The 13,557-nt window shown below is 58.8% G+C and overlaps 1 protein-coding gene across 1 annotated transcript; it reads left to right on the top strand.

Moving 5' to 3' along the window:
• Nucleotides 1-379: 379 nt before the first annotated feature.
• Nucleotides 380-13,417, top strand: GPAT2 (glycerol-3-phosphate acyltransferase 2, mitochondrial). Its single transcript, XM_036306748.1, has 22 exons — nt 380-632; nt 3,549-3,685; nt 3,820-3,933; nt 4,605-4,678; nt 5,091-5,195; nt 5,408-5,536; nt 7,788-7,887; nt 8,253-8,386; nt 8,679-8,778; nt 8,886-9,095; nt 9,431-9,550; nt 9,716-9,798; nt 10,104-10,222; nt 10,915-10,985; nt 11,067-11,325; nt 11,405-11,553; nt 11,682-11,759; nt 12,134-12,271; nt 12,350-12,470; nt 12,564-12,629; nt 12,854-12,909; nt 13,204-13,417. Exons 1-22 carry the CDS (start codon nt 380-382, stop codon nt 13,318-13,320), a joined length of 2,733 nt encoding a protein of 910 aa, XP_036162641.1. The 3' UTR covers nt 13,321-13,417.
• The last annotated feature ends 140 nt before the right edge of the window (nt 13,418-13,557 follow it).

Genomic DNA, 13,557 nt, shown 5'->3' with positions numbered 1-13,557 from the left:
ACCTGGAAACTCTGTCATTAGAACCTGGCTGTCCTCATCCACCCTGGGGGACCCAGGGCCTCGCGGATGTCTCCGGGCCCAGCGTGGGGACCCGGGGCCTCGCGGATGTCTCCGGGCCCAGCGTGGGGACCCGGGGCCTCGCGGATGTCTCCGGGCCCAGCGTGGGGACCCGGGGCCTCGCGGATGTCTCCGGGCCCAGCGTGGGGACCCGGGGCCTCGCGGATGTCTCCGGGCCCAGCGTGGGGAGCCGGGGCCTCGCGGATGTCTCCGGGCCCAGCGTGGGGACCCGGGGCCTCGCGGATGTCTCCGGGGCCCAGCGTGGGGACCCGGGGCCTCGCGGATGTCTCCGGGCCCAGCGTGGGGCCCCCGGGCCTCGCGGATGTCTCCGGGCCCCGCGTGGGGGCCCCGGGCCTCGCGGATGTCTCCGGGGCCCAGCGTGGGGACCCAGGGCCTCGCGGATGTCTCCGGGCCCAGTGTGGGGACCCAGGGCCTCGCGGATGTCTCCGGGCCCAGCGTGGGGAGCCAGGGCCTCGCGGATGTCTCCAGGCCCAGCGTGGGGACCCGGGGCCTCGCGGATGTCTCCGGGCCCAGCGTGGGGACCCGGGGCCTCGCGGATGTCTCCGGGGCCCAGCGTGGGGACCCCGGGCCTCGCGGATGTCTCCGGGCCCAGCGTGGGGACCCGGGGCCTCGCGGATGTCTCCGGGGCCCAGCGTGGGGACCCAGGGCCTCGCGGATGTCTCCGGGGCCCAGCGTGGGGACCCGGGGCCTCGCGGATGTCTCCGGGGCCCAGCGTGGGGACCCAGGGCCTCGCGGATGTCTCCGGGCCCAGCGTGGGGACCCGGGGCCTCGCGGATGTCTCCGGGGCCCAGCACGCAGGGAGGCGCTCAGTGACAGGCCAGGGGCACAGTCAGCCCCGCCCCTCCCGCCCTGGGCGCGGGTCACGTGGCCAAGCAGCACGCTGAGGGGGCGGGACGTCGGGCCCAGCGCGCCTTCCCATTGGCTTTCAGAGCTGCCTCCCAGAAGGCGCGCAGAGCCTCCAGTCCACGACCTCCGCTTTCTGTGAGGCTGAGGCTTTGGCGGGAGTTGGTCGCCGGTGTGAGGTAAGACCCTTGGATTGGCTGCTGGGTCGGGTCGGACCGGGCCTGGGATAGTCCGGGGCCCTGTCCGCTTCAGGAGCCACCTGGGCGCCCTTGGGGGGCGGGGGGAGGGGCAGGGGGAGGAGCGGTGGCCCTGTGGGCCTGCTGAGCCGCGAGTGCTTCCCGCCGCCATGGTGTGAGGGCTACACTGGCGACACCACTGCGCTGGGCCTGGCCTATGGTCACCCTAGACAGGTGTGTGTGTGTGTGTGTGTGTGTGTGTGTGTGTGTGTGTGTGTGTGAGAGAGAGAGAGAGAGAGAGAGAGAGAGAGAGAGAGAGAGAGCTGCTCGCGCCCTCTCCTCAGCTTCAGGCCGAGCAGGGAGCACGCGCCGTGCGCCTGGCGAGGGCCAGGTTCTGAGGGCCAGGGCTGGGGCCTAAGGGTGAAGAGGTCCGTTCAGGCCGTGCTTCTTTGTAGGGGACAGAGCGGGATGTCACCCTCTGATGGAGGCTTCAAACTTAGGTGTGGTGGCCGGTCCTGTTGCCGCCGGCCGAGGCCTGTGCGCTGCCTCCCACAGAGGCCAGGCCAGGGCTCAGGGCTGTTTACTTCACCGCAGCAGCCGGAAACCATGCGTTTTAACCTAACAAGCTCTAGTTTCATCATCATGTTTCAGAATATTGTGTGGCGGCAAGGAGGTGTGTGGACTGCATTTGGCCCTGGGGATGGCGGCTTGCCGCCTGGGGAGGGGAGTCCAAGTAGGAGCTGCAGACGGACACAGACCCCCCTTGGGGGGCTCCGGTGCCAGGTGGGAGGGTATCTCCCAGAACCGACCTCTGGATTGTGTGTGCCAAGTAGGTGCCGCCATTGGCAAGTGGGAGTTACCCTGGCCCTGACTTTTCTTCTTTCTGGCCCCTTCAGGGTGAGCACGGATCTAGTGGGTTTAGATTCTGAGTGAGGTGGCCTGGGACTGGGGGAAGGCACCCTCCTTGCAAAGCAAGCAGTTCCCCAGATTGCAGTCCTGGCTTGGGAGCTCCCTGTGCCAAGTGTCTGTGCGTAGGGCTGTGAGAACATTTTCAAAGTAGGAGGTGCATTTGGGATGAGTCTGCCCGAGCTCCTGCACTGCAGGAATCGTGACCCTGGTACCACTTGGCTTCCTGGTTTTAAATAGTGCTAATTGGGGAGGGCGGGGGGGACCCAGAGGAAAGTACGGCCAGTCATTGCGCACTTCCTGGGTCCCTCGCCTGTGCAGGGCAGACGGCTAGGCAGAGATGAGGCAGCTGCCGCCCTGGCCACAGGACACTGGCAGACCATGAGAGGAAGTGAAACTCAGCTCTGGAGGAGGCGCCCAGCCCAGCAAGGAGGAGAGGAAAACCCTAGAGCAGGGGTGGGGAACCTTTTTTCTGCCAAGGGCCACTTGGATATTTATAACATCATTCGTGGGCCATACAAAATTATCAGCTTAAAAGTTAGCCCGCTGTAGTTGGTCAAACATTTCATTAACTCACCCCTAATGCCTTGGCAAGGCCAGACCACACGATTTCACGGGCCGGACATTCCCCACCCCTGTCCTAAAGGGCGATCCGGAAGCATCGTGGACTTAGAGCCATGGACAGAATTTGGTGGGAAGGGAGAAGGCACATCTGCATGGGCATGTGCAGCGTGTGGTGGGGCAGGGATAACATGAGTAACTGGCCCGGCCTACCCATCAGGGACACGGTAGAGGGGTTTTTAGGGCCTAATTTCGGGGCCAGGAGGGATTCCGTGCTGCTTTATGGAATAGGCATTTGTTAGTTCAGGGGAGTATTATGGGAAGGAGCGGCTGAGGAGCAACCCAGTGGATCGTCTACTTAGAGGGCTATATGGGAGGATGGATTTCAGAAAAATCTGTCTTGTTTCCAATAAGAAGAGCATTCCTTGGAGACAGATCTGTGTGGTATTTCTCCGTGTTCTGACTCCCCAGCTATCCCCACCTAGTACCTGGTCCACATTCGGGTGATGGTTGAGTAGGTGAAGTGCCATCTTCTGGTGTGGAGGAGAAGAGCAGCTGAGCAGGACCCGGTGGTCTTGCCGCCATGGTCCTGTTCCTCTTTGGCCGTCTCATAACTCCCTCCTGCCAACCCAGCCTTGTTCTTTCCCTCTGCACAGAAGGGTCTGACTCTCCAGTGCAGCCCTCATCTGTGCTGGGATATGGCAGGGTGGGTGCTGATGTAAGACAACTGGCCTCTGTTATGTTGACCCTCAGGTTGCCCCCGATCAGGACTCTGAGACTTTTTGAGGACAGCTGGCTCCGTGGTGGGTCCAGTGGAGTAAAGGGCATGGCTTTGGTCTAAGTCAGCTTCCAGCCTAGTTTCTCACCACTGCTGGCCTGGGTGTCGTCTCTCTATCCCAGGGATGGGAATTTGGTGGTCACATCAGGACTTCCAGGTTGTGGCTCAGACTCCAGTACCCCCTCTGTCCTTCCATCTCTCCCCAGGTCAGTTTGCTGTGGTGAGAGGAAGAGAGGCAGAAGTGGCTGGTTCTCAGATCTTACAGCCCTCCCAACCCCCCATGGACACCATGTTGGGAACCAGACTCCGAGCTCAGCAGAGCAGTAGCCAGAATGGCCAGGAGGTAGTATGGCCCCTTCCATTCCCAGAACACCTTCTGCCCTCTCCCCTCCTCTCCTGTACACCTCACTCTTAGAGCCTCCCTCCTTCTGCCAAGGACTTTGAGTCTTTTCAACCCTCCCTGTGGCCACTTTCCAGACTAGCCCGTGGACCTCAGGCTTGGGGATGAAGCTGGAGGCTGTCACCCCATTCCTCGGGAAATATCGCCCCTTTGTGGGTCGCTGCTGCCAGACCTGCACCCCCAAGAGCTGGGTGAGTAGTGTAGGGCTGGGCCCCAGCCTGGGGAGCTTGAGGTAGCTTGGTTGTGGTTCCCTTATGCCATTCCAGGTTTGGCCCTCCCTGCCCATGCCTTTGTTCTTGTCTTAGAGGGGGATGGAAGCACTGGTACTGGTTGTGTGGTTGGCCTGGGGCTGGCTCGCGGCCCTGGGAGAGTTGGGTGGGGAAGTGCCGAGGCACCTGAGAGGATAGTGTGTGGTCAGAGAGCTAGGATCTGACCATGCCTGCACAGTCCCGTTGTTCAATTTGGGGGACCTGCCCACTTAGAGTCACCCAGCACTCAGCACAGGCTTGAAGTCCTACTGTGTGGGTCCATGCCTCGTGTGCTGGTGCTTATGGAACCCACAGTTCTGGTGGAGATCCAGGCTACGTGAATGTTCTCTGCGGTAGACGAGAGACCTTCTCAGAGGCTTGAATATGCCACTCTGCAGGGGGGCGGTGCTGTAGAGAATGTAGCCCTTCCGCTTTGACCGCAGAACCTTTTCATGAGTGAGCATCAGGATCTTTTGGGAAATGCTGTGTACAGTCCTGTTTCCTGGTAGACACGGTAGTCCATCAGGCAGAGACTACAGAAGGCAGAGCAGGGGCTTTCCTTTGCTGTTTGCAAAGGCCCCCAATGACATGCCATCCCTGCCCCTCTTGGGCAGGAGTCCCTCTTCCACAGAAGCATAATGGATCTGGGCTTCTGCAATGTGATCCTGGTAAAGGAGGAGAACACCAGGTAGGCAAAGCCAGGGGTGGGCAGGGCCCTGAGGTGTGGCACTGCTTAGGCCCCTGCTTGTGGTGTCGTTTTCTCCATCCAATGGGAAAGAAGGGCCCCTACCCTTTGCTCTATACCCACAGGCAGGAAAGGCAGGGAACTGCAGAAACACCTGTGCTTTCTTCTGTTAGTATTTATGGGCTGCCCACTATGTGTCAGGCCCTGAACCTGTACCCCACTCAGTGGCGAGTGGGTGGGAATGGGGCACAGATGGGCAGGTGCTTCCTCATCCTGCTCTGTGATAAGCCAAACTCAGGTGTTCCCTGGCCATGGGACTGGGTGTGATTCCTCCCTGATGCACTACCCTCTGTGGGCCTTAGTGGGAGGTAAGCTCTCTGAAAGATCTTCCTCTTGCTTCCGGGGCTGTGTTCAGGTTTCGGGGCTGGCTGGTTCGGAGGCTCTGCTATTTCTTGTGGTCCCTGGAGCAGCACATACCCCCCTGCTGGGATGCCTCACAGAAAGTCATGGAAAGCACTGGGTGAGGAGCAGGGACTGGGGTTGGGCTGCCACTCCTGGGATCCTTAAAGGGATGACACCTCTAGGCAGGGGTGGTTGGGAGGGCTGGCTTCGAGAGTGTTAGCTTTGCCTAGGTCTGAAGCTATGCCCTGGGCTGAGGGAAGTGGGCTGAGGGAAGTGACCTGAGGGACCTTAGCCATGCCCCAGCCTGACACCACTCCCTTCACACCATAGGGTACAGGATGTCATCTCAGGGAGGGCTCCAGGGGGAGCTGGGGAAGGCCAGGTGCCCAGCTCAGTGAAGAAGGAGGTACAGCGCATCCTGGGTCACATCCAGGCCCCGCCCCGCCCCTTCCTGCTCAGGTAACTGTGCTGAGGGACATTCAGTCCCTAGGCTAGGCCTCTGCCCTTTTGGAGAGTGAGTGTTGACTGGGCTTGGGGAAGGACTGGACTCCCCCACTGGGGAGCCAGAGGGCCTGAGGGAGCCCCTGATCTGGACACTGGCCTTTTGAGGACATCTGGCTCCACAGTGGGACCAGTTGGATATGGGATGGGGCTTTGATCTGAGCCAGCCCCCAGCTTCCAGCCCAGTTTCTCACCACTGCTGGCCTGGGTGTTGACTGTCCTGGGTTGGGAATTTTGGGTTCACCCAGGAGCCTCTGGTTGTGGCCCAGATTCCAGTACCCACCTCGAGCTTTTCACCTCTTCCCAGGTCAGGTTCCTGTGGAGAGAGGGAGACAGGCAGTGGCTCCCCCATCTTATAGGTCCCCATGCTCCCTCCCGAATTCATCCTGCTGTCATCACTTGCTCCCTCTCACATTCATTTGCACAGTCTGGGCTCTTTTTAGATACAGTGTTGTCCCTGGGGGAATGAAGGGGTACAGATGTCAAAGCGAACAGAGATACATATGGCTGCAAGAACAGGATAATTGCTGGGACCCAGAGAACCTGGAGGGCAGTAAGAGACCTGAAAGCCAGACATGAAAGGGGGAAAGGGAGCCAGCCTTGGAGGAAGGGGTGCAAGGATGGGACCAACAGTCCCACTAGAGTGAAGAGCATGAGCTATGGCCACAGAAAAGGGCCGGGATTGCTCATGAAGCTGTGGTAGCTGGAAGCTGGCAGTGAGCTGTTGAAGATGAAATCAGAGGTAGAAGGGACCAGATACACAGGGCCATACAGGGAGTTTGTATTTGACTTCTAAGTGCAGTGACAACTAATGGAAAGTAGGGAATGACAACAAGATTAATTGAGATCAAGAGTAGAGATCAGAAGACTGTCTGGGAAGCTGTTTTGTTAGTCCAGGTGAGACATGGTGATGGCTTTGATGGGAAGCGATAGTAGAGGTTGGAAAAATGGACTGAGAGACCAATCGGAAACTAACAGGACTCACTGATGGATTGGAGGTCAGGGTGGGACAGTGAGGGAAAGGGGAGAACTCATGAGAGAGCCATTTTCTGGTCAAGCACCTGGTGGTGTGGATGGAGGGTGCGGGTTTGGGAGGAGTGTGTTTGGCCCACAAAGGATGTTTGGATACAGAGTTTCAGACACCTGACATGCTGGTGGAGGCATTTGTTTATGTGAGTCTGGAACTCAGAAGAGGGCTGAGACCAGGGATATACGTTTGCAAAGCTTTAGCACACGATGATGGTTAAAGTTAAGCCAGAGGATGAGTGAGTTACGGAGGGAAAAGGGTGCAGGGAAGTGTGTGTCAGACTCAGCTGTCCTGACAGAACTGAAAAGGATAACTGGGAAGGATAGAGAGTAGAGGAGGTTGGTGACTGTGACCACCTCCACATAAAAATCCTTTTGACTTTGTTGAGACGTCCAGTCCCCTGACCTGGCCACCTTTATACTATCAGCTACTCCTGGTGCAGCTTCAATTCCAGGGCTCCTCATGATGATAGCGCCCCTGTGAAGGAGTCACTGGGCACAATCACAGGTACCTTTGAACCCAGGTACCTGCCTTCTCTGTACTGAGCACCCAAACATTGGTAGAGAAGAACACACTGTGTGGCTTTGCTTCCTTCTGAGTGCAGTTCTGCAAGGGGCACAGGCTCCGATCCAGACTGTCTTTCTCATCCTGACCCGCTGTCAGTTGATGCTCCATCTTGTGCCATCAGATGAGGACATGATGCTTGTCCAGCACATCTTCAGGCTAGCTGCACCTATGCTCCCGCCCTCATTTTAAGCCAGTCCCCTTCAACTATCCCTTTTCCTTCTCATATCACAAACTCCTCCCTTTTTATTTCACCTTTCCCAGCAGTTTGCAAAGAGCCGGCCAGGCTATGCCTGGAGTGAGTCTTAGTCCTCTAATCTCCTTTGGGGTAAACGGGGGCAGGGAGATGCTCTGAAGCTGATGTGAAGCAGCTGCACCATGAGGTCTTCCTGGGGGGGGTGTCAGCATCTCACAGGCATGGGCTGTGGTGTCAGGCCCACCTGCCAGTCCAGTACCTCTTAGCTTTCTCTACTACTCAGCAGTTTCTGTAATCTCTCTGAGCCTCACTTTCCTCTTCTGTCAAGTGGGGACAGTATTGGAGGCTCACGGAGATGCTGCGGGGCCCTGTGTCATGGGCAGTGCATGCCACACCTCAGACGGGGCCTCGCTGCTCTCCAGGCTGTTCAGCTGGGTGGTTCTGCGGTTCCTGAACTGCCTCTTCCTGAACGTGCAGCTCCACAAGGGCCACATGAAGATGGTCCACAAGGCCGCCCAGACGGTAAGCCCTCCTCACGATGGGATGGGATGGGATGGGATGGCAGGAGCAGAGCTAGGCTGAGCCCTTAGTCAGGACCAGCCTCACTGCCTGGTGGGAAAACGCCATTGCTCTTTGATGGCCATCTCTTCGTGTCTCAAGCTCTGCTCCCAGGGGGCTTCCTCTAATGTCTTTTCGTCACGGTCTTAACAATCATTACATCAGTGCGTTACCTTAAAAGTTGTTGACAGAGCTCCTCTCCTTTTGGGAAATGTGCTCCAAGGAAGAACTACCCAGCTGAACCCTTTGTCACTCTGTGGCTGGTTTCAGCTCCCTGCATCATCAGGGTGGAGGCGGGTTGGCACTTCCCTCTGGCTCTCCCCAAGCAGGGCTCGCCGCTCGTCCTCCTTTCTACCCACAAGTCACTCCTGGATGGGCTCCTGCTGCCCTTTGTCCTGCTTTCCCAGGGCTTGGGCGTGGTCCGTGTGGCTTGGGACCCATGTGCCTGCTCCCCCATCCTCAGGTAAAAGCTTTGTGCCCCCAGACATGCATGGGGATGTGGGGATGTGGATGGGGGTGTGCTGGCAGCAGCTACCCCCAGGCCCTCTTCCTGGCCTCTTTGTTCCCAACCTTCTACCAGTTCAGCCTGTGGGCTCAGATGGTCAGCTATGGGTTCTGGGGCCATACCTGGTTTCAGCATGTTCTGGCAGGACCCAGGCTGCCCTGGGTGGACTGAGGCTCTTTCTAGCCTCCTGCTTGGTCCCATCTCCTGAGCCCCTTCTCTCATCAGGCTCTGTCTGCCCTGTGCCCCACAGAGCTCTGCTGAGGAAGCTTGGGGCGCTTTTCCTGCCCCCAGAGGCCAACCTCTCCCTGGACAGCTCCGAAGGGATTCTTGCAAGGGCTGTGGTCCAAGCGGTGAGTGCCCCCAGTGGTTTTGTTTGGGGCCCAGGCCAGGGTATCAGTGCCTGTTGCTGCTCTGGCCTTGACACCTGCCTCTGCTACCATCCCCCCACCCCTTCCAGGTTGTGGAGCAGCTGCTGGTCAGTGGGCAGCCCCTGCTCATCTTCCTGGAAGAGCTCCCTGGGACCCAGGGGCCTTGGCTGTCAGCCCTGGGCCAGGCCTGGCTGGGACTTGTGGTGCAGGCGGTCCAGATGGGTGTTGTCCAAGATGCTATGCTGGTGCCGGTGGCCATCACCTATGACCTGGTTCCAGATGCATGTGATACACACCATGTGAGACCCTCCTGTCACTTGGGACTCCAAGTGGACACCAACTCCAGAGAGGAGGCACAATGTATTATGTCCTATGGCTGAGTGCCCCTAAGCGCTAGGGTCAGGGAGGTGCAAAGGAATTCTCCCCCTACAGTCATCATCCTGTGGTGCCTGCCCGGCTGATACAGAAATCCTCTATTTCATCCTCAAAGACCCCACTAGGGAGGGATTTCTCGTTTCATGGATGCGAACATGAGCTTGGAGAGGTCATGGTCATGTACCAGTTTGAAAGATAAAGTTGAGCAGAGAGCATTGCTCCAGGTGAGCCAGCTCCCTTAGCCCCTTCCTTCCTGCAGGCCACAGCCCCACGGGGGCTGTGGACAGGATCTCTGGCTGTCCTACGAAGCCTGCGAGGCTGGTGCTGTGGCCCCCGGGTCTGTGCCCGTGTGCACCTGGCCCAGCCTTTCTCCCTGCAGGTATGATGTCTGTTGGGCAAAATTGGGAGGATCTGTGGTCTGTCGTGGGGCTTCTGGCAGCTTGGCCCTCAGAGCCACTGCAGGGAGTGTCTCACCTACCTCCGTGGGCTGTGTGCAGGTGTCCTGGTGGGCAGGTAGGCCACCTGAGAGTCTTGTTCTGGGCAGGAATACACCATCAATTCAAGAAGCTGCTGGGGCAGCAGGCAGACCATGGAGCAGCTGCTGCAGCCCATTGTGCTGGGCCAAAGGTAGGGATAGCGGCAGGGGAGGGTGTGGATCTCGGGGGCCCAGCAAGCAGTCCTTCAACACATACCCATAGACGTTACCAGCTCCAGCCTCCTCTCATCAGATATTCTGGGTCATCTAGAACAGCCTGACACCCCTCCTTACCTCTAATCTCAGTGTGGGAAATGGCAGGGGCTGGAAAGGGCTGGGGAACCATCCCTGCCCTGGGGCTGGGCTGGGGAAACACCCTTTTTTGAGAAAGCTCTGGGCTTCCCCAAGATTGTCTTTAGGTTGGCTCCCCTCATCCTATGATCTGTCTCTATCCCAGTACTGTCGTCCCAGACACTGAGAAGGAGCAGGAGTGGACCCCAATAACTGGGCCCCTTCTGGCCCTCAAGGAAGAAGACCAGCTCCTGGTCAGGAGGCTGAGCCGTCACATCCTGAATGGTGAGGGGAACTAGGTCTGGGCATTTGGGGAGGGTCCTGAGCTGTTCCTTCACTCTGGGTTAGCAGGTTTTCGGGGCCCTCCATTCCAAGTGGGTTTCTGTACCTGACCCTCCCTTGTGTGTGGCCCACCTGGGATATGTGAGGAGTGAGGCAACCGGGGGGAACAGGGAGCCCCTAGCGAGTGCCCACAGGTGGCTGCCTGAGCTGCAGAGTGTGGGTTGTGCAGAGTGCAGGGGCCTGGATCCAAGGTCACCCTGGCACTGTCTCAAGTTCACTGCTTCACCTCTCTGATCTGCACTGTAAATGGCTGACTGACTGGAACAATGCACATGAGGGACTTAACACAGTGCCTGGCACAGAGGGACTCTTAACAAATGGTCATTACTACTGTCTTCTTAGGTGCCCCTCTGTGGCAGAGACTGTGGGTTGGTGGGTAGGCCTATAAGGCAGGGAAGGTCCCTGGGCTCCCTGCCTGTCTCCGTATACATTTGGTAAACGCCAGTTCTCCACTGGGAAGGTGGTCCCCAAGCACCCGGCAGGGAGGGTGGCCACAACTCCCTGGGGTAGAGTTGTAGGGGAGGCAGGCTGCTGCCAGGGAGGCAGGGGAGGACTGTTCTTAGCCCAAACATTGGGTGATGGAACCGGCTGCTGGACCTAGGCCCCTGACCAGCATCCCCCAATCCCGGCTACAGCCAGTGTGGCAAGCTCTGCGGTGATGAGCACAGCCATTATGGCGACGCTGCTGCTGTTTAAGCACCAGAAGGTAGGCAGTGTGACAGGGGGAGATGGGGGTGGCTGGGGAAGGGATGTGACCCTGCTGCTCAGCCCTGGTGCTGCCCACCAGGGTGTGTACCTGTCGCAGCTCCTGGGGGAGTTCTCCTGGCTGACAGAAGAAACGCTGCTGCGTGGCTTTGACGTGGGCTTCTCAGGTCAGCTGCGGTGCCTGGTGCGGCACACTCTGAGCCTGCTGCGGGCACACGTGGCTCTACTGCGCATCCACCAGGGGGACTTGCTGGTGGTCACTCGGCCCGGCCCAGGCCTCATGCACTTGGCACGCCTGAGCACCCAGCTGCTGCCTGCCTTCCTGAGCGAGGCCCTGGGTGGTGAGTCCTGAGGGCTCAGGGATGGGTAGGGTGTCAGATTAGGGGATGGCTTCCTCCTCATGCCTGGCCCCCTCTCTAGCCTGTGCAGTTCGGGCACTGCTGGCAAGCAAGGTGCCACCAGAGGGGCCCTGGGAGCTGCAGGGCATCGAGCTGCTGAGCCAGAACGAGCTGTACCGCCAGGTCCTGCTGCTGCTGCATTTGCTGCCACAGGACATGCTGCTGCTGCAGGTCAGGCCTCCCACCGACCCACTTGGGCCTGGCACCCCTTCAGTTATAGGAGGGGCTGTGCCTGCCCCTCCCCTGCCCTTAAGCCCTGCCTGGCTCTCCTGAAGCTACATGGACGCCTTTCTCCCCAGCCTTGCCAGTCTTCCTACTGCTACTGTCAGGAGGTACTGGACCGTCTCATCCAATGTGGGCTTCTGGTTGCTGAGGAGGTAGGAGGGCCGCTGAAGACAGAGCCCCTGCCTCTGCCATTCTATGCCTTGGGACTTGGTGGACCATCCCAGCCCTGGGCCCATGTAGCTATCATGACAGGGCTGCACAATTGTACCACTGAGGGTCTCTGCACTCTTCCTGCCCCCACAAACTTATCCACAGGGCCGTGGACCTTGAGGGTGGGCGCCTATTTCCTCTCACCCTGCAAGTTGGCTCAGCAGGTCTTGTGTGGTCCCAAGAGGCCTCTTGAGGTCCCTAGGTCTGCTTTTACTGGTTTTCCTCCATGTGCCTGGTCTGCCATGTACCTGATCTGGGGGCTCAGGGCTGAATCTTGGCCAGCCTGACAGAGACCAATGGCTCCTCCGGCTCCCAGACCCCAGGCTCCCGGCAGGCTTGTGACACAGGGCGACAGCGTTTGAGGGCCAAGCTGCTGTGGAAACAGAGTGGGGACTTTACTGATAGTGACAGTGACAGCGATGACTTCGAGGAGGCTGAGGGCCGGTACTTCAGGGTACGTTGGGAGAAGCCACTGGGGAAGGAGGCAGGGGAGACAGTGGGAGCTGCCCTGACCTGGTCTGTCCCCCTCCAGCTCAGTCAGCAGTCTCGCTGCCCCGACTTCTTCCTCTTCCTGTGCCGCCTGCTTAACCCGCTGCTCAAGGCCTTCGCACAGGCTGCCACCTTTCTCCACCAGGGCCAGCTGCCTGACACGGGTGAGGCCCGAATTCTCCTGGCCATCCTTAGGGAGGGGCTGAGAGCTTAGGCTGTGCCTGTGCCAGCAGGCCTAAGTGTCCTCTGCCCCACAGAGTCGGGCTACGTGGAGCAGCTGTTCCAGTTCTTGCAGGCCACTGCCCAGGAGGACGGGTTCTTTGGTGAGTCCCCAGCAGCCAGGTGGCACTCAGGAGGCAGGGGCTTGCTAGTGGTTGCTGCCCTCTACTGGGCAGTGACAGCCCCACTCCAGGAAGGAGGGCTGGAGTAGAAAGGCCTTTAGGTGCAGTCTGAGCCCTGCTCTGGGTGGTTCCTTCTTTTGACAAAAGAGATGCGTATGCCAGTAGCTCTCTGTACCCACTAGAGCTCAACTTCTTTCTTTCACCAGAGTGTGCGGATCGAAGTCTCGCCATCAAAGCTGTCTGGACCTTCAGAGATTTGGGGGTGAGCGGAGCCATTCTCACCCTCCTCCTATGCCCCCTGCCTCCATCTTGCTAGAGCTGCTCAGGGAAGCCCATCTATGCCCACCCTGGGTCTTCCCCAGTGTCTCCCAAGAACAGGTGTGACAGGAGTTGGAGATGGGATGGTTTCCCTGTCCTTGGTCTCCCAAACCACCACTTTATTCTACTGGGAGGTGTAAGAGGCTGCATTGTGTTCAAACCCTATTGCCTAAGGGGCCAGAGGTCTCACTGCAGGTTTCCCCATGGTGAGTGCTCACAGTCCTTCTTCATGGCACAGGTGCTGCAGCAGAAGCCCAGCCCTGCAGGCCCCATGCTCCACCTATCCCCTACATTTGCCAGACAGGACAATCAGGAGAAGCTGGAACAGTTCATCCAGCAATTCATTTGTGGCTAGAACTGTGGGTTAAGCCTGTGCTGAGACTTCGCAGCCCCAGAACACACCAAGCCCTGGAGCCGGAGACTGCCCATAAAATCATTGAGGTCTGATTGTCTCATTGCCTCTTGCTTTCTCCGTCCTTTGGTGTGATAAACGAGAGGCCTGGACTGGACAAGTCCTCTTTCCAAGCCCAGCAGTGTGATTTGAGGTATGTAGTGTTTGCTCTCCTTCCCCACCCTGTGGCAATGTCCTATC

This window comes from Myotis myotis, unplaced genomic scaffold, assembly GCF_014108235.1.
Source record: "Myotis myotis isolate mMyoMyo1 unplaced genomic scaffold, mMyoMyo1.p scaffold_m19_p_43, whole genome shotgun sequence".
Taxonomy (NCBI): domain Eukaryota; kingdom Metazoa; phylum Chordata; class Mammalia; order Chiroptera; family Vespertilionidae; genus Myotis; species Myotis myotis.
Note: the sequence above shows the minus strand (reverse complement) of the source record. Positions and strands in the feature narration are given on the sequence as shown.

Excerpts from the sequence above, each read along its gene's own strand:
- GPAT2 (XM_036306748.1), top strand. The coding sequence starts at position 380 with ATGTCTCCGGGCCCCGCGTGGGGGCCCCGGGCCTCGCGGATGTCTCCG. Across the intron at positions 3,934-4,604 it reads CCTGCACCCCCAAGAGCTGG|GAGTCCCTCTTCCACAGAAG; the intron begins GTGAGTAGTGTA and ends CCTCTTGGGCAG. Across the intron at positions 9,551-9,715 it reads CCCAGCCTTTCTCCCTGCAG|GAATACACCATCAATTCAAG; the intron begins GTATGATGTCTG and ends TGTTCTGGGCAG.